Source organism: Leuciscus leuciscus (genome assembly GCF_965113295.1).
Source record: "Leuciscus leuciscus genome assembly, chromosome: 15".
In the NCBI taxonomy this organism is placed as follows: domain Eukaryota; kingdom Metazoa; phylum Chordata; class Actinopteri; order Cypriniformes; family Leuciscidae; genus Leuciscus; species Leuciscus leuciscus.
The window spans coordinates 12,997,486-13,017,387 of record NC_138739.1 but is presented as its reverse complement, the minus strand read 5'-3'; the positions used below and the strand labels follow the sequence as shown (position 1 = coordinate 13,017,387).

The following is a 19,902-nucleotide window of genomic DNA, read 5'->3' as shown; positions in this document are numbered from 1 at the left end:
TTGGGGCCCCCTGGACACATTTCCGTTGTGTTCTGTGCTATTTGCAGCGTGTTTCTGTATTTGGTTGTGTTGTGAGTATCTGTAGAACATGTGGTGTGAAACTGATGAAGATGTTTTATAAATTTACGGGTGTTTTTTCTATGCGTTTTCTTCAGTTGCAGTGCGTTGAGCGTTGGCCACCCGGGATCGTTTGATTTTGGTTCATTCACACTGCCAGTGTTTTCCTGAATCTGTATGTGCGTTCACATATCCCGTAAAGATCCCATAAAGACACGTGACATCAGGATGTGTCGTGTTTGCAGACATTTTTCGTCCTCCCTTTGTTCCTTGATGAACACAAACTTTTTTCTTTATTAATGTGCAACGTGAACGTTGATCTGCATTTAAACCCCTCTGTCAAAGAGTCAACGACAATGTGTCATCATTACGACACACATCTTACGGCATTGGTCCTGCCTTTTGTTCACACAGGACGCGTCCCAGGACTGATCCCAGCAATGTTACTAGGTGATCAATCTCGGGACATGTTTGTGTTCATACAGAAGGCATTCTCTAGAAATTCTATGGCAATTTTCTGTGATGAACGCTCTGTGTGAAAGTGGCTTTGGCTTGTTGAATAAGTCTTTAATTACACAGTTCCTTGAATATAGCAATAAAATACTCTAGTAATTCCCCTGCATCGTGCGATTTGTGCAACTAAGGGTGTAACACACATGTACACTGTTGATAGTTATCTTTTTTCATCCTTGATTTTATCCTATGTTTTAACAGTATTAACACTACATAAACAGATGTTTACAGGTGAGGCCGTGTCAAAACTATCAAAAACACTAATAACTCCCTAATAAACTAAATAACAATTACTAGAGAAACAATGCTACGTCTTTCAGAGAGCAAGTGTCTTATTATAAAACAGCAATACAACGGTTTAAGAATTTCAGATGCAATATTGAAATCATAATTCTTCCCTTTTTTATTACTTTACTAAAGAAGATGACAGTGCAGTTTAAGAGATAATGTTACATAAGAAAACATCTGTAGAAACAACAGGAGAAAAAACAAAACAATTCCAATTCTCTATCAATCCTCCTCATTACTTTTAACCTTTTGTGAACCTGTGCTTTCTTGCAGGATGTTGATAACCCAGATGGGACAGAGGACCCTTAGGCTCAAATTCAGGCCGAGGCTGCCAAATAAAACAATGTAACATCATTTATAATTTTGATACTTTCATTGAAAGAGACACTGAAGAGAATTAAGAAATGATAGAGAGAAGATCAGCTGAAACTCTCCTCGCTCACAGAGTAATTGTGTCGGGATTTCAGTGGTCGGTGCCAATACCAGTCAAATTATACCAATTTAAATACGACTTCAAAAACTGATTTCTTATCATTTGTTTTTTAGTGATTTTAATGGTAAATGAACACATTTAGCCTTAAACAGTATATGAGCAATAAAGTAAGAAACAGAGCAACAGTTTCCAGCAGTAGATTGATGTTTCTCAGTAGAGGTTTATTAAAGCTTATTTTATTAAAGCTCACTATTAAAGTGAGGCATTATATCTGTTTCTTAACATTTGCACTATAATACTAATCTGGTTTGACACATCAGTTGTTTTGTAGCATCTGTTTACATCCTCTGAAAGAACTGACTGTGTTTGTTTTTTTACAATTACCTCAACAAGACAATCATTATGACCAAGATTGTCCTCCTCAACACAGTCTCATACATAAGGACAGTCTCCACTTCTGATACTGAAGATGTTTTTACTGGTGTTGTTGCTGTAACTGGAAAAGACTGGCATCAATATGTTGCTGGTGTTTAGTTTAAACATTACTATCACACTATCCCTTGGTTATCCACCTTGATCAGAAAACACTGGTTGACCAACTGTGAATAGCATGGTTTTTTATATGTCCACCAGCTACACTGGAACCAAAACAGACATAATAAGCTTGGAAATTCATTGGTTTATTTTAAAGTTGGTGAAACACTTTGTTGAGTTTTTTTTTATTTTTTTATATATATATTCAATGCCCGTAATTGGAAGCATACATGATACAGGCTGTGTTAAACATTGTTACTCTGGCGTTAAACCTGAGAAATACTTGATGGAGGAGTGTTACAGCCACACAAATGTGTGTATACTTGATAAAACGATGCAATTAAAATATAGTAAGTCTTCATACAGTTAGTAGATATAATTGTATGTGCAAAACTGTGTATGTCTTCTTACCTGAAGCTGTGAAAAAACATCTGTGACATTTTATGAGGTGCTGATTTGTTCTTTCATTTTATCTATTGGCATGTTTGTAGATGAAGATATTTTTTTTCATCTTGTATCTCTTTCAGTTTTATTAATGAAGCTGTGATTGTTGTGTGTGATTGTTTTAAACTCATGGCATGTATTTTGCTGCTGTGTTTGAGTGGGAGAATATTATCACTGTTTGATTAAAATGATTGCCTTCACTTTAATACTCTGTTCTCTTGTTCCTATTTTTGGATTTGTCTTTCAGCTGGTGGTAATCAATATGTATAAAGCCTCAATAGAGGTGTTTATGACATGGTAAATATTTTAAGAAAAGTCATTCAAAGCTAATATATGCTAATATATATATATATATATATATATATATATATATACAGTATATATATATTTAACCAAACATCGACAAGAACTGGACATGAATGTTGTACTTTTACAAACACTAAAGTTTTCTTAATAAGCTGTTTTAGTAAGACAACTGTTGTTTGCACTCTGGACAGAATATTTCCTGGATACAAGAAACAAGGAAATTAACTTGAAAAATATTTGAATGTTCATTATACATATTAATAACATGATTCATTCATGAAGGCTGGAATCTGTTTGTCTCTAAAATATTTGTGTGTGTGTGTTACCAGAAATAACTAAGCTAATATTAAATCATAGAGTTATACATTATTTTAACACTCATGCACTAAACTTTTACCAACAGTTATTAGTGATTGTTACTACAGTAAAACTGGGATCAGACAACACTCAGGAAATAAATTAGAACATTTCTGAAAAACGTCTAACACTGTTTAAAGAAGATTCCACAATAAATTATGATTTTATTGTAGGAACAATCACTGTAGTATCTGAGGGAAATGATTAGCATTGTCATCTGCTTTATGGTTTTTCAAAATTAATGCATAGTTTTCTTTAACAAGTTGAACACAATGAATAACTCTAAAAGTGATGCTTGAAACACATACTACTGCAGCTCACACACTTCCAGTACTACCACATACTCATGCAGAACCTGTTTGCCCAACAGATCAAACCACATTTTTGGTACAGATGTAAATGCATGGTCTGAATTAGTTTTGAGGCTTTAAGGGTCAAAATGCTAAACTGATCCATACAATACCAATAATTGGTAAAGAATTTAGCCCATTCTTTAGTTCAGACTGAAGTTGTCGCTGGAGTTTCCTAGTGAAATGATCACTGACAGGCACACAATCTACGTGATCCTCCTCTTCATCTTTCTGTAAAAAAAAGGGAGAAAAAAAGACACATCATGGAAGATAAAAAGAAAATATGTCAAATTCTTCCTGATTGATTGAGAGACAGAGTGTTTGATAAAATCTTCCTCATACTGATGAGATGACACGAGATTGGGTTCTCAGTGGTTTCACTTCTGGTCCCAAATTTTCCAAGTAATGACAAATGTAAAAAAAAAAAAAAAAAAAGAGTTTATTCAACAATTCCATATCAGTCTGACACAGGTACTGAATCGACTGCACTACCAATGGTATTGTTGCTGGTACCATTGCCGACATTGATTGAGACGGGTATATTTATTATCATTTTAAGATTGACATCTTGCTGTTATCACATATTGGGCCCTATCTTGCACTCAGTGCAATTGACTTTGTACACCGACGCATGTATCATTCCTATTTTGCACCCGACGCATAGCAGACTTTTCCCTCCACAGATGCACGTTGGTAAATTAGGGAATGAACTTGCGCTCCCGGGGGCGGTTCAGCAAAAAGGAGGCGTGTTCCGGCGCAAACGTTCCCTGGTGCTATTTTGCAGTTCCAGAAAACAATTCCGCCACAGACCAGGAAAAACCTAGTCTAAAGTCAGTGGCGCGTTCAGATGCTATTTTAAGGGCGCATGGTTGACCATAATGTAACGTGTGCACAAAGCGCATACACTTTGCTTCTCTCATCTACACAGACGCAGCAGTTGCCATTTTTGCAAACCATATATAATTACAAGGAAAGATATTCCACATGAGGGAAATCATTGTGGTGTCCATGAAGATGTGAAAAAATAGGCATAAATCTAGCTTACACATTTACCCAAATTATTATACGCCTGTTTAACCGAAGCTAATTTGGGTGGGTTTCTCCCATCCCCATACAATGTCACTTCTCTGTGTTTTACGGCCCTGGCGAGAACGTTGGTCTCCTCGGCTGTGAACCGCTCCTGGTGTGCGCCTGGCAAATCCACCATTATAATAGCAATCCGCCATGGAACAAGCATGCCTGCTCTTAAAGGGAATGTGAGATGATGCTCTGATTGGTTTATTTCACGTTACGCCAAAACCACACCTATGAGTAATGTAGCTTCAGGCCAACCCATTTTAGATTTTCCACCATGTGCAAGTTGGCAGGTGGCAGGTGTATTTTGATGTTAATATTTCATGTTTCACTGTCATTTGCCAAATTCCTACACAGCTTGAAAGATATATGTATGTTCATGTGATAAATGCCATTAAAACATCTATTGAACATTCTTTGAATATTGAATTCCTAGTTTGGACAATAGATGGTTGTCTAACACAGTATGCATACTGCTTGTAGTAGTAGTAGTAAACCAGCATGTTTATAATTAAGACAATACAATAACATATGGTTAGAAATACCAGTTTTATCAATATCAAGCAGCATAATAAGCTGCTTGTCCCTACTAGCAAGGTAGTACTTTTTCAAAGTTCAGGAACTTTCAGGGGTGGGACTTGGGCGCTGAACATGCTGATTGGTTGAGTTCATGCCGCATTTTGATTTGTTGGCTCCACGCAGCATTTTATTTCAACCACCATTTTTTTTTTATCTGTTGTGGTGTGTGCAGTAACAGTTGTTTCTATTCGAATCAACAATGGAGTTTAAAAAAAATGACAGATGGACGACGAGGTTCAGGTTTTATTAAGCTTAAATACAGAGGATGAACTGGAAAGTAGCGTGCAGTCCTACGTCACCGGACTAATTTGCCTAATCTTTGTAGTACTTTAGACCGCGGTGGAAAAGCAGACAGCAACAGGTCTGGGGGAGAAAAAGTTCCTGGGAAAAAAAATCCTGGGACAAATTGGTAATTTCGGTGGAAACGCGGCCAAGAATAAAGGCAGGTTAACATACCACGCCATATCACGTACACATAAACTTATTTCATACGTCCCATAGATGAGACCGGACAAACTCAAATGCAAGAGGGAGACTTAAATACAGGAAAGTAACAGAGGGAGCTAATGAGGGAACAGGTGAACAGAATGAGTTGTCAAATGAGTAACCATGGAAACAAAGACAGCAAACATACTCAAACTGAACATAACTGAGACAGTACACCCCTTCCCGGAAAGGAGTGACCTCGCGCTAACTCCCGTTTCACACATACTCCATGTGCAGTGCATATGCGGTGCGTGTTGCAGTGCGTATACGGTGCAGGAGCAGCACGCGCTATAGTGCTTTCACATATGCTGCGTTTGCAGTGCGTAACTGACCCACGGCTGTACCACAAACACATACTCACTATTTTTATTTTAAATCCAGAAGTTTTTTATCAGCAACTTTTATAACATAAAAAAAAAAAAAAAAAAGTTGTCAGCATTGCGATTCTCTTTGTACACGTATACACTCTTTAATAGACGTACACAATTTAAACAACGCTAAATTCAATGCTACTTCTATATAGATTTAAATATTAAGTTGCTCAAGCAAGTGGTCAAATATTTAACCATGTACTTATATTAAAATCGCAAACATTTTAAATTAAAACTTAAAATTGACAAAAACAGCCGACTCTCATACCTTTTCTTTTGCATTTAAATTTTAATACAATAAATCTTGCACGTCACAAAGAACTTGTTTTTCCACCTCCACGAATGAGATGAGTGTTGTTCATTATGTCGCCTTGTTGAGGTAAATTGTTGCTGATAAAAAAAGTTGCTGATAACTTCTGGATTTGAAAAAAGTGAGTATGTGTCTGTGGTACAGCCGTGGGTCAGCTACGCACTGCAAACGCAACATTTGTGAAAGCACTATAGCGCTGCAACACGCACCGCATACGTATGTGTGAAACGGGCGTAACAGTTCCAAGAAGGGTGAAGTGCTGAGGTAGAGGAAAGGAACCAGTGTTGTGCAGATGGTGGGAGAAGCCCACCTGAGAGTCCAACCGGGATGAAAACCGATGGCGGTGCAGGGAGAACCATGGTGACAACTGAGGGTGAAAGAGCCGATACTCGTGGAGCCCTAGGCACAGATGGAGAGCAGGTCAACCCACGCAACCCCTAAGGCTTCGGCCCAAACGTGTCACCGGAGGGCTGAGGCGGAACTCGAGTGAAGGCGGAGCCAGATGAAGCCGTGAGGGCTCATAGGTCTGTGGCACAGGATGGGTGAGGATCGAATGAGGTGGACCCGCTGGTCCGAGGGAGCACGCTGGAAGCGTAAGCTAAGCTCAATGGTCCCGGGTGGTAGAGGTCTGCATTCCCACGGCTTTCCGCAGTGCTGGCATTCACACAGTTCCCTGCCCTGATCAACCTGGCAAGATATGTTCTTTACATCCCGACCACAAGTGCACTTTCAAAGAGACTATTCAGCCTATTTGGTTGGATTTTGGAGGAGAGACGTTAGTCTGTGCCACAATTGGACGACCTGGAGGATCAATTAGCCTCTTATGGATTTTAGGAAGAGTGTAAAAAACAGGTCTAATCGGGGGTTGACAAAACAAAAAATTTAACTCCGATTGAGATATCCAACCTGTTTAGCATTTGTTAAAAAATCAAGTATCAAAGTATTATAGTGGGATCATTTGGAAGTTTCTAAAACCTTATATTCTGCAATTGTGAGAGAATTCAGTGTTAGCATTTAGGCCTACTCGTGTCTTGGACTACGATCACCCCTCCTTTATCTGCAGGTTTTATAATAATATTCGGATCATTTATCAATTCAGTAAGCTATTTTCTCATTCAACAAAAGATTATGAGAGGATTTTTCACTAGAAGAGCAAGTTTCCATCACATTTTGTTCGACCAAACTTTAAAAAGTATGGATAGTATGGTTAGACACATTTGGGCTAAAAGTAGGATACTTTTTGGTCTAAAAGGTGTACTAAATGAACCCGAATTTGATTTAGTCGTCCATTTGTGGCACAAACTAATTCGCTCTTCCCTTATCTCAGTATGTTGATTTTTTTTTTTTATAAAACCATTTGTTCATTTGTTACCATCTTATAGTCGGGATTCTACTGATTTCATCAATAAGATTTCCAAGTTACATGATTTACCATTTCTTTATTATTAACTTTGGATATAACAAGTCTATATACTAATATTTCACATGAAAAAAGGACTGAGTGCCCTTAGACATTACTTTTCGTTATGTCAATCCACCTTCAGAGTTTGTTATTGAGATGGCTTTTTCTCTTTTGAAATATAATTATTTCAGTTTTGACAACGATTTTGTTTTTCAGACCAGTGTACGGCAATGGGCTCGATTTTTGCCCCCAACTGAGCCAATTTATTTATTTATTTTTCATAGTCAAGTATTGAATGCAGAAAACAGTCCTTTCTATTAACATATCATCAAATGGTATAGGTACATTTACAATATATATATTCTGTATCTTTTGGGAGATCATGATGAGGCTAGATAATTATTTTTTAGTTTTTCAAATAACTTGTTTTTGCTTCCCTAGGCTCCAGTTGAGATGGAATCAGTTGCTAATAGTGCTGCGTGTTACATTGCGTCCCCACTGCATATTAGCTACACAATATGAAGTGACCATTCTCGAAAGGGAACGTACTCAGTAGGGAACGATTATTGCGTAGCCTGCCGCACTATTGCCATCTGTCAGAGTTTGTCGCTTCAGTCGTTTTAACCTGATTTTATGGTGAAATAATGGGCTTTTATAGCCATAAGCCCCGCCCATTCTGGCAGGCTTAGTAACCGAGTACGTTTCCTCTTTGCGGTTTTGTGGGATTGAAAAAGTGAGTGTGCCATCTAGAGGGGGCGATATTGAAGTGCTCTTACAGAGTCGTAAACTGTTTTGGATTTTTACCCTTCAGACTTTATCACCTAGGCCTAGGGGGATGAATGATGAAGCATTATTTAATGTGATGTTATAAAGTGTTTTTTTTTTTACTTTGATATTAGTCACTATTATGTTTGTACCTGTTTATGATGATGTGGTGTTAATCAGAGGTGGGTAGTAACGAAGTACATTTACTTCGTTACATTTACTTGAGTATTTTTTTGGAAAAATTGTACTTTTAAGAGTAGATTTGAATGTGGGTACTTATTACTTTTACTCGAGTACATTTCTAATGAAAAAACTGTACTTTTACTTCGTTACGTTGGGCGACGTCCTTCTCGTTACTTTATTTTAATGCAATATGTGTTGTTAAATGCGTAGTTTATTCCAAGCGCGCTGTATCTTTTTTTCTGGGCTTGAGCGATGCTCAATTCACAAATGAATCACTCTTTTGAGTCGATTCTGTTCAAAGACTTCATCAAACAAGTTGGCAGATCTGTCTAAATCGGTTCGCGAATCAGTTTGAATGATTCAGTTCCTGATTCTGTTCAGTTCCTGCACGCACTGAATCGTCTGAAGCGATTTCAATTCACACTCGACTCGGAGTCGTAACAGGAAGATTTAAGGACATCAAGAGCGTTGGATGAAGTGGCAGTGGACCTACAGTACAGTCAAGTGAGAGCAAATCTTCAAATGCATCATATATTTGCCAGCGATGAAGATCTTTATTAGTTGAACATCTTCGTAAGCTGTCTGTGAATGAATGATTCCACAGGACGATACATTCGATTTCATTTAACTCAGATAATACATTTTACAACCAAACAGATTATTATGCCATGAAAGCACTACTAGAAAGGATGACATTACCCGTTTTTTGGACATAATACATTCATTTCTACATTAAATAAGCTACCATTGTCCACAGTTTATGAACACCCGCCATCCTGCGGTAGTTTGTGTGTATTGTTGCGCAGTGGCGTACGAACTCGACTTGAAAACGAATGCCTTTGCCTGCCGTAGACACAGTTAACCAGTTTAAAGATGCTTGCAGAAATATACATTTGATTATATTTTGGAGAACAGACAGAAAAAGATCCGTCGATGTACTTGTGTTTGTTTTTTTGTGTTCAGATGTTCAGTAGCAGTCATGAGCGCGAGCACATGTGAAGAGTTTTAACTCTTTCTTCTCTGTGTCAATTACATGAAATTATGAAAATTAACATTTTCATGTTATGAAAATAATAATTTTCAAATTATGAAAATTAACATTATGAAAATAATAGTCATTTAAAAAAAAAAATCTAAATAATATTATTTTATATATATATGACGACTTCAGATGCAAAAGCCTCTAAGTACCATCTGAAATTTTCTTCTAAAAGAGCATTTTTATCAAGTTTGTATGTTTATGTTCAGTTATTTCACTTAAATGGCAATGAAAAGTACCTATTAATTGTCATTAAAAGTGAAATTACTGAACTTAAATATACAAGCTTGATAAAAATGCTTGTTTTAGAAGAAAGTTTCAGATGGCACTCAGAGGCTTTTGCATCTGAAGTCTTCATATATATATATATATATATATATATATATATATATATATATATATATATTGTATAAATATAAATTAATATATATATATATATATAAAATAGAGGCCTATATGATCCGAAGTAAGTTACTCGCTACTTGAGTAGTTTTTTCATTGGATACTTTTTTACTCTTACTCAAGTAACTATTAAGATTATTACTTTTACTTTTACTTTGAGTAAATATTTCTATAAGTACTTGTACTTTTACTTGAGTACAGTTTTTGGGTACTCTACCCACATCTGGTGTTAATTATGTATTCAGTCATTGAGATAAATTGGTTACAAATGGATCTGTTCATTGATTGGTCATGTGATTATTTTAAAGGGATTGAGTTTGAATATTTGTATATGCCTGATGAAGGTCGTGAGACCGAAACGTTGCTAATAAATATTTTTGATACGTTTTTGCAAGTACTGATAGTGTGCGGGAGGTCTTTGTTTTTGTTTTTTGTAGATTTTTTGACCTATATAATTGCTATTTTTTTCCCATGCACCTATCACCTGAAGGTGTGCAATGGCATTTGCTAATACACTGATTAGTATGTTGAAAGCTAAAGTGATTGTAACCATCATTATCTAAGTGTTCAAGTTAAATGTTTTCCTATTAGAAAGACTTTTACTTTTAAAGAATAAAGGTAATTTATTTTCGTTCTTCATTTAGAATGAATGAAGTTCGAAATACGTGAGCAGTGATATACTGTAATCGAACATCTGACACTGCGTTAGATTAATATGTAAATATGTGCTGCATGCTTTCTCTCAATAACAAAATAAACACACAACAAAGTTGAGAAACAGCAAGCATTTTCAGGGGCGTCATGCAAGCCAAAATTCTGGGGGGGGGAATTTAAATTTTTAAATTCTGGCTGCTAAACATACCATTTTAATGCAGTTTGGGAGGGACAGAAATACCTTAACGGAGCTAGCAGCAACCCTCCTCTATCTGAGGACTAAGTTAAAGTATCTATTTTGTAAGTTTATGTAAAAGACAGGTTGATGAAAGAACTGTAAGCTCAAATTCAAAAGCTTTTGAAGTCTACTTCATTAAAGCATGTTTACACACACACTTACTGTACACTTAGGCCTACTACACATGATTTTAAAAACAGTACCATTGCAGTTTTATGTTATGATTTTAAATTGGTATGTGACCTAAGAACGATCTTACATTAAAGGGACATAAAGGTGCTGAGGTCTGACTTTGTGGCGCTCTGAAATTAAGTTATTTTAATATTAATATGTGATGAAGGACTTTGAAAGAAGTTTGACAGATTTCAGTGCTGAATAAGGTTAACACTACCCCGTTTATTTGAAAATGGTTAATATTTGACAGAAATGTAAAAAAGTAATCAAATCAAATGTAATATGTAACATTACTTTAGTAAAATCATTGAAATACTGTAGTTACACTGCTCATTATTATATTTTAAATAAGGAATGTAAAGAGTAATTTATGAGCTAACAGAAAAGCTAGTAACTTGTACATTCAACCTATGAACCAGACAGAAGGGCTATAGCTAGCCATTGGATTTATGATTCTGGGTAACAACTGTTGCAAAACCATTCCTCAGGTGGGTGTTTCAATGTTTCAAAACCGATCAGATAACGTTACTATAGCTTTGTATGGCAGTAACGTTAGCCAACTAGTTTACGGTTAGACTAGGCTAGCTATCGATAACGTTACACTGACACAACTTAAGTTAATGCTCTGAATTCGCAGCTAATATCAAATCCATAACTTTTTGATCAAGTTAAAATTTCCAGGTCAACCACAAATAATCCCACTACCTTTTAATATCATCCGATAACTAATTCAATGCCGATTTGTTGCTTTGCCCACTTACCACTTCAAGACCATCTGTAAAACATTGCCAGCTCAACGTGCGAGACGAGTGAGTTGCTTGAACATACACAGCAAAGATTCTAGAGCGCTCTAGATTTAATATACACAGACACCATATTAGGAAAAAGGGGCGGGCTGATGCTGACCGATTTATTACACATCCAAAAGAATACATTTGAGTCGTTATAGGCTCTGGTATATTATGGAGCATAATAGGAATAAAGTTGTGACAAAAAAATGATCAGGGAGGAAAAATCTGAGGGGGCACGTGCCCCCTCACTTTGAATGGGCATGACGCCACTGAGCATTTTAATCAAGCATAAGAAAACCATCTCATTATCATAGAAACATGGATATGTTTGCACAAGCTCTGCAATTCTGCACATTTACGTCACATTTATTTATATATAGCACTTTATACATTAGATTGCTTAAAATAAGCAGCTTTACTGTAAACATGAAAAACAGTGTCAGTGTCTCAGTACAATTTCATTTTCTACTATTTCATTTCATATCAACGTCTGACCTGGATGGACTGAACAGGAGAAATAAACCAGAAAAGATTTTCATGTAAAAGAAGGCGGAGCCTCAGCACACACCTACCTACATTATCGCTACAGACCAAAGGTAGTACAAAGGTGTTTACCAGCCAACTTTTCCGGAACTTTGCTTTGGCAAGCAGTTTCGAACTGATTCGTTTTGGCCTGATTTTGTTCGCTATATCAGGGCCCTAGCGTTTGGGGTAGGTTAGGCAATCTGTGATTGGCATGACCAATGAAATATTTATAATCTAGAGTTTTTGGGGGGTATAAAAACGCATTTACAGACTACGCTTCTGTAAACCTATATGCAACGCATTCAATACTCAATTTAAAAAGAATGACAAATGTAAAAGCACAGTGAAGGCTGGGTTCAATATTTAATAAAGTTAGTAAATTTTGTTAAGCTAAAAAACATTTATTTGAGTTTCTGGATGCTGTACTATTTGTGAAGCACTACATACAGTACTAATACAGAGCAACACAATATCAGAATCACAATAACAACTTGTGATGTGAAAGAACCCAGATGTGATCAAACAATGTCATAGAAAGATCAAAAGCAAAACAGAGATTCTGTGAGAAACCAAAGGTTGTGAGTCAGGGCCCGTATGAGCTCTAACATCAGATCCAGTAGATCCAGTATTTGATCATCAATTTTAAGGGACATTTACATACACATCCTCTTTCTTTGATTTCTGCAAGCAAACAAAAACACAATCAGGAACTGCTGATGCAAAGTGAACATTAATTGCAGACCAACCTTTAAAAAGAATATACCTTATTAAAGTGTCTGTAAAATTATTGATTTGCTAATAATAGCAAGCATATAGAGAAGTGGTGCAAAACCCAATTCCTAGTGGGCCACAGCCTTGCAGAGCTTAGTTCCAGCTCTGCTCCAACACACATATAGGCTCAATCAGGCCCGGCTCCACAGGGGGGCAAGAGTTGGCATGGCCCACCCAATCAGGAGGAGTTTGGCCCACCCTGGCCCCATGCCGAACAAGGACTGATTGTAAAATTGGTGTGATGTTCAATTCAGCACCAGATTTTGAGTGAGATTGGGTTTTCGCTGCTTGATATCAAAATTCCACTTGTTATTTAGAAAAGCAATATTAGAAATTGTCATAAACGTTCAAATGATTTTAAACCGTTCACGCGCAAGAAGACTCGAAAAAAAAACTCAGTTGGGTAACCACAGCATGTTTTCTGTGCGCATACATGTTCAATTAAATTAAATTAAATTGACAATTATTTGTAGAGCGCTTTTCACAATACATATTGTTTCAAAGCAGCTTTGCAGAAAATGCATGAGTCCACATTAAAATTTAGATTGATCTGGCAACATCAGAGGTGACTGTGTCCAAGTTATGTATCTCAGAAATGTACATATACAAATCACACAGTTGGCTAATAATGTATTCATTTAAACAATGTATTAATTTAAGGCAGAATCAATGAGCTCATTGAAGTAATGAATAATTGTTAAAAAAATTCGTAGGATATATAGAAAAAATATAGCATTGGTGCTACATCGAGTCAGCACTACTGAACTGAGTTCTTTGTGTCTTTTCTCATCCGCTTAAACGGATGTGTACACACAAAATTAAGACAAAATGGCATTTGGCTTAACTGATGTAAAATAAAAAGTCTTAATGAACTTAAACAGTTGGGAGAATATCTGAAATGTGTCAGATCTGTGCATTTGTTCTTAAAGTGACAGTAGCTTAATACACCTGCCCCTAAATCACTACCTTAGATTTAATAAGGATCAATAAATGTTCAATTCATACATTATAGTATTTTATACCTGAATACAGTTAGACCTACCTGAAATTTGTTTATTTAATTTGTATCTTTGTTCTGTTAGTGAAGCTAGTGAAAATTTTGGCAGGGCAAGTAGGCCTAACCATAAACTCCTTAAGGCTGATTTATACTTTTGCGACGCCGGAGCCTCTACGCTATAGACTACGCGTTGGTTTTCATTTATACTTCTGCGTCGTTGTCCGTGTTGACGTGCAATTACAACTGCAGAGGGAGCATGTGAAACCGAGGGAGCGGTGCTAGCAGACCAATCACAGCGCTTTTGTCCACGTAGAATTGATGCGTTGTTAAATCTTTGGAGAGGTGCACATCTGTGTCACATCCATAAAAGAAGGCAGACAAGGTAGAGTGTTACAAACAAACAAACTTTATTAAGTGCAGAGTGAGCGATGCAAGATGAGATGAACGATGAAAGCAATGCTGATAAGGTGAACACTTAGCTGAACTTGAATAATGTCTTTGGAGGTGATGACGATGACAATGAAACACAGGGCGAGTCGACGAAGGACAGAGACGATGGGAAACAACTGGACTATGGGTAAGTAGATCCACAGGTAGGTAAGAAGTCTGAATCGTGTAGAAATGAGACCAGACACAGAGGTGCAGGAAACAGTGACTGATAAAGGGAGTGCAATCATGATGTGCAGGTGCAGGTGATCAGAACTCAGGTGACAGTGATCTAGTGGTCAGAGTGCAGTGATCAGGTGCAGTGGGCAGAAGTGATGGCTCTGTTGACTCCGTGACAGTCAGGGTACGACGTAGCTATGGCGTGAGTTCGACGCAGAAGTATAAATTGGGCTTTAGCGTTGAGTTCTGTGTCTATATAGAGTCCCTTAAGACCTGCTTCTTTTGTTATAAAATAAAGTACCAACAATTTGTACAATTAGTAACACAATTTGTAAAATTTTAAAATAAATATAAATATAAATAATGAACAAAGTTAGAACCCCAGCCCACCTTACACCTCAAAGCTGGAGCTGGGCTTGGTCTCAATTCAGAGGCGGCATCCTTTGAAGGACATGAAGGTCAGACTAGTGTTATAAAATGAGACGCTCTAGCCTACGGAGGATTGTTTTTGTTGTTGTCGCCTAGCAACTGTAACATCTTCTGTTGATGAGCAAGGGGGTAATCCAGCTCCCAGAAAGCGTACCTTCCCTGGGGGCCGCCATTGGTTAGCAAGCCATCACCTGCTGTTAGCAATCCATTGACTCCCATTCATTTTGGTGTCACTTTGACAGCGAATAACTTTACATCTGAGGCGTTTACAGACTCTATTTATCCATTGTTTATTTCTAAAGAAACACAATAATGTATAAAAGGTTCCATTACCTTGTATCTTACGTTATGGCCCCGTAGAAGCAGTTTTTGTAAAAATAGGCTAACGATTGCATAACCACGCGACTCTCTGTCGCACTGTAAATAAATTACCGTATGGACAGGAGGAGAAGCTCGCAGGCAATCGGGGGGACATGTAGGCATAAAGTCCGATACAGTCAAGGGAGAAGCCCAAAGAGAGTCATAAAGTTGCTCCTGCTCCTAGCTCATGGACAGCTCCTACTCACGCTCTCCGTCTCTGCAAGATTCGGAGGGAATGATTCAGATTTCTTTGGCACAGCTACTAGAAGACTTACAACTGTCAGACAGGATCCTCACATCACATCCACGTCGTCAAGCTCAGTTTGAGTCTGCGCAGTACGCTCAGCCATCAGGAAGTGAGTGCTTCTAATTGACTTCACTTTTCTCCGTTGAAGTATATGGGGTCGCTGTGTCCATTTCTTATACTGTCTATGTTGATGAGTGGCAGTAACATTTGTAGATTTTTATTTATTTATTTTTTCACTGGTGTGTTTAATTATGCTGTGGCCTTACAGAAACTGAGTTTTGCACCCCTGATATAAAGTTAGCCTGTATTTTCTAGCAGACGTTCTATACCTGACGCTGTAACAACATCAGGCGGATAAATGTTTGCAGCCCCCTTTTTTTTTTTACCTTATAGATAATATGCAGATTTTTTTTTTTAAATGTGCATCTCATCTGTTGTGAGATTTTTGTTACGAGTTTTAAAATGTATATGCTACCGCTTGTGAAAATCTTATTTTTTCAAACACTGAGTGTTTTAGCATTTTAATGAGAAATATCATTGAAGTGTCAGAGTATACTCTTAGATAACAAATAGATAACGAAAATCTCACACGATCTCATATGTTTCGAATTTAACCAATATAATGTCACGTTCACATGCTGATCTAATCTGATTATAATAAGAGTGTGAACATGAGGCACAATGGCACTTAATGAAATGAGACATTTAGGTCTATTTAAATAACAAGATCCTTGTGTTTGATTCTTGTAGTGAAATATAGCTCAACGCTTCAATATGTTGTAGAATTTGAAGATAACCCCCTTGAAGGTAAACAAAACTTCAATCAGCAAGTTTCAATCAGACTGACTGCAACACAGTCATAAATGATCTTACCATTTTTCGTGTTGTTGGTTTACACACTGGTGAATCAGTTCTGTCTTCCTCCTGGGTCTGGACTGTAAATATCACAGATGTGTTAAAACTACAATGTTTTCAATCTTATATCAAAATTTGTGCTTTGAAAAAGATAAAAATTTTGACTTGCATTCATTTCTTGCTCTTCTAACCTGTTTTTCTACCTTTCTTGCAGATGCAGAAGATCACGACTGCAGTTACAATCATCAGAGATCCAGCAGCAGCAGAGACCAACACTATCAGAGACACTGAGACTGGAGGAACTGAAGGAGAGGAAAAGAGAGACAGTCATTATTGTGAGTGAATGTGTCAGTATGAGCACGGCAAATAATATCACCACAAAAGGCCTACCTGCACATGTGTGACAGAGTGTGTTGATGTCCAGATGTGTGGTCTGGTTGCTGATGGGATTGTTCAGCACACAGCTGTAGGTGTTTTTATCCTGATATTCCACCTCCAGAGGTAGAGAGAGACTGATGCTGAGATCACACACACTGATGCTGGACAATACACTGATTCCTTTGTACCAGGAGAGAGTCGCATCACTCACATTCAACACTGATGAACACACCAGTGAACAATTTAATGATGATGATGAATATTCTCTACTGATGACAGGAACAGGCAGACGAGCTGGGAAATGTAAGAGAAGAAAGAGCATCTAAACAATCTTATTTTTGGTGTAGTGTGTTGAAGGTTGTGTTTCTGTCGTTTAAAACTATAAAATGATTAAATAATTTGATATGTAAAATAGTTAAATGAAAGATCCGAAGTTCAATCTGAAGTATTTGAGGCATAATGTTAGTTAAATAAATAATAATAATAAAATAATAAAATAATAATAATAATAATAAAAATAATAAAAAGATATATATATATATATATATCCGTCACTACTTTTCTTAAAAAAAGAAAGCAGGGTTTGGAACGACATGAGGGTGAGTAATTTATGACAGAATATTTATTTTGGGGTGAACTAATAAAACAAGAATATGTGGACAGGACAAATGAGCTTTTTACTCACCATAGACAGAAACATTGAATGTTTTTGATGTCAGTTTTGCTCCATTTATCTCTAGTTGATAAACTCCAGCATGTTCAGTTCTGGTGTTTGTGATGGTCAGAGATCCAGTTTGATCGTCCAGCTTCAGTCTGTCTCTGAATCTCCCATCAGGAACATCATCATATGTGGAGAAGATTTTCTTCTTTTTTTTAATTTTAGCTATGAGTGAATTCCCTGCTCCAAATGTCCACAGTATATCATCATCTTCATGTATTTTAGTAAGATCAGTGTTTAGAGTGACAGAATCTCCCTCCATCACTGACACTGAATCACCAAACACACCTGATGAACAAACAGATTTTACACAGATTATGGCCTCTGATGGTTTACAAAGCCTGAAATCAGCTGAGGTTTTTAACTAAATGTGAATTAAAAAAACATTCACAACAGCAGCAAACACACAAAACAAAATGAAAGGGTGAGATTCATGAACAGACAGATTTTTAATGGTGTTTTTAAAGTCATCTGGCATAGAGCGAAATAAATGTATGATACAAAGTCAGTTACAACATGAAAAGTTCAATTCTTCCAGATATTTTTAACACTTTGTGTATATATGAACATATAGATCAGTACATAAAACATGTTTCTTGCACATTTTGATTAATTCATTTTATATTAGTTTTGTTGTTTGTCATGGTTATCATTTTTAGAGATGATTGAGATGACAAAAAATGGTGATTTAAATAATGAAGATTTGAAAGTAGCTCACTGGAGGATTCACTTTCTGAGCTTCCACTGTTTGAAATTATTATGGTAATGTTCATTATTTTCAATGATTTAACATCTGTGAAGAATGCTACTGTTATTAAGTCAAAAATATATATTTAAAACTTACCAATCAGACGGCAGAAGCACAAACAGAACAAAATGTGAAACATTTTCTTCAGCTGCTCAGTGAAACGCTTGATCTAGTTACACAATCCACTGATAACCATCAATTTATTAATCTTGCATGCATATGAATCCTCCCACGACAGCGCTTGACCCTTCTAGTTCACACACATTACATACACTCACTGAAACTGTGTTATGATTTTATATATAACATATACATGCTCTTCTGTCTCTTTAGACTTAAACTCTTCTTAACAGTGGAAAACAGTCTTCATTTTATCATTTAACACTGACCATTTTTCAAACGTAGTTTCCCTATTGTGTTGAATATGTAAAATTAGAGTGGAATATTATATGAATCTTCCTAAATTTCATGCTTATGTTGTGAAGCTGATTTTAAGATGTTTTTTTATAAAAAAAATTGTATTCACTTCAATAATGAAATGACAAACAAAATAGATAAAACAATCTGCCCTCTCACATTGCCGGTCTTATCGATGTGAGACGCTAGTAGCTCAACTGAGTCAAACTGAAACCTGATGCAATCTGGTTTCTATAGAAACATGGTTTTATCTTTTGAGTAGACAGATATCTTGGCTATTCAGTGCATGTGTGTTTAGTTTATAAGCCAAGTGTTTCTTCCTGTCCTGCTGTTAATGAAACTTACAGTTGATACCCTCAAAGAACAGCTTTACAGTCATTTACATTTATGCATTTGGCATACGCTTTTATCCAAAGAGACTTACATTGCATTTCAAGGTACACATTTACATTCTGATCAGTTCTTGCTTTTCCTGGGAATTGAACCCATGACCTTGGCATTGAAAGCACCAGCGCTCCACTGTTTGAGCTACAGGAAAGTTGAATAATGTTTCAAAAACAGTCAAATCAGAGTAACAGGTCAAACTGCACTCTTACCCATCATGCATCTTTGATAACGTACACATATCGACAGCTAAACAAAACACTAAATAATACACCTAAACATTTCCTGGTTGGTATTTATAGCTGAAAGCAGTAAATGACAAAATAATAAATCAGTAAATTTGTGGTTTGTAAGTTGGTCCTCTGTGTCGTCTTTTAATAAGTCCAATTCAAAATATGAAAGTATACAATACAAAGTTGAAATAAATATATGTAACGAATAGGCCAGTAAGAGTTGTGAGTGTAAACCTCACTCCCCTGATCTCAAGAGGCACACTAGTGACTGACAGTGGCTGTGGTCTTCAGGGTTCATGTTAGCGTGGCTGCGTCCCACTCGGAGCGTGTCAAGTAGGACTGGTTACATTTGGTGCCTTGAACCCAGATGGGAGTGAGGTTTGGGGGGTGAGTGTAACTGTTATATGCCATTGAGTGTTGTGTGGCCATTAAGAAAAACCCTAGCGACTGTGGTCTTTAGCGTCCTTGTTAGCGCCAGGGACAA

The 19,902-nt window shown here is 36.8% G+C and overlaps 1 protein-coding gene and 1 long non-coding RNA gene across 8 annotated transcripts in view; one reads left to right on the top strand and one right to left on the bottom strand.

Moving 5' to 3' along the window:
- The window catches only part of LOC309476094 (cell adhesion molecule CEACAM1-like), a 161,225-nt gene that overhangs the window by 92,630 nt on the left and 48,693 nt on the right, over nt 1–19,902 (top strand). For 2 of the 7 annotated variants that reach the window (XM_082139274.1, XM_082139272.1), the window contains exon 5: nt 1,132–2,475. The exons of the other annotated variants lie outside the window; for them this stretch is intronic. In XM_082139274.1, coding sequence (XP_081995400.1) covers nt 1,132–1,167 — 36 coding nt within the window. In that variant the 3' untranslated portion in view covers nt 1,168–2,475. Of the gene's footprint in view, nt 1–1,131; nt 2,476–19,902 lie in introns of those variants that run through there. 7 annotated transcript variants of the gene reach the window in all.
- On the bottom strand, nt 10,753–19,441 carry LOC309476502. The gene is made up of 3 exons (XR_014198214.1): nt 16,732–19,441; nt 16,559–16,620; nt 10,753–12,956 (listed from the first exon to the last, which is right to left on the bottom strand). It is a non-coding gene; the product is annotated as an uncharacterized lncRNA (long non-coding RNA).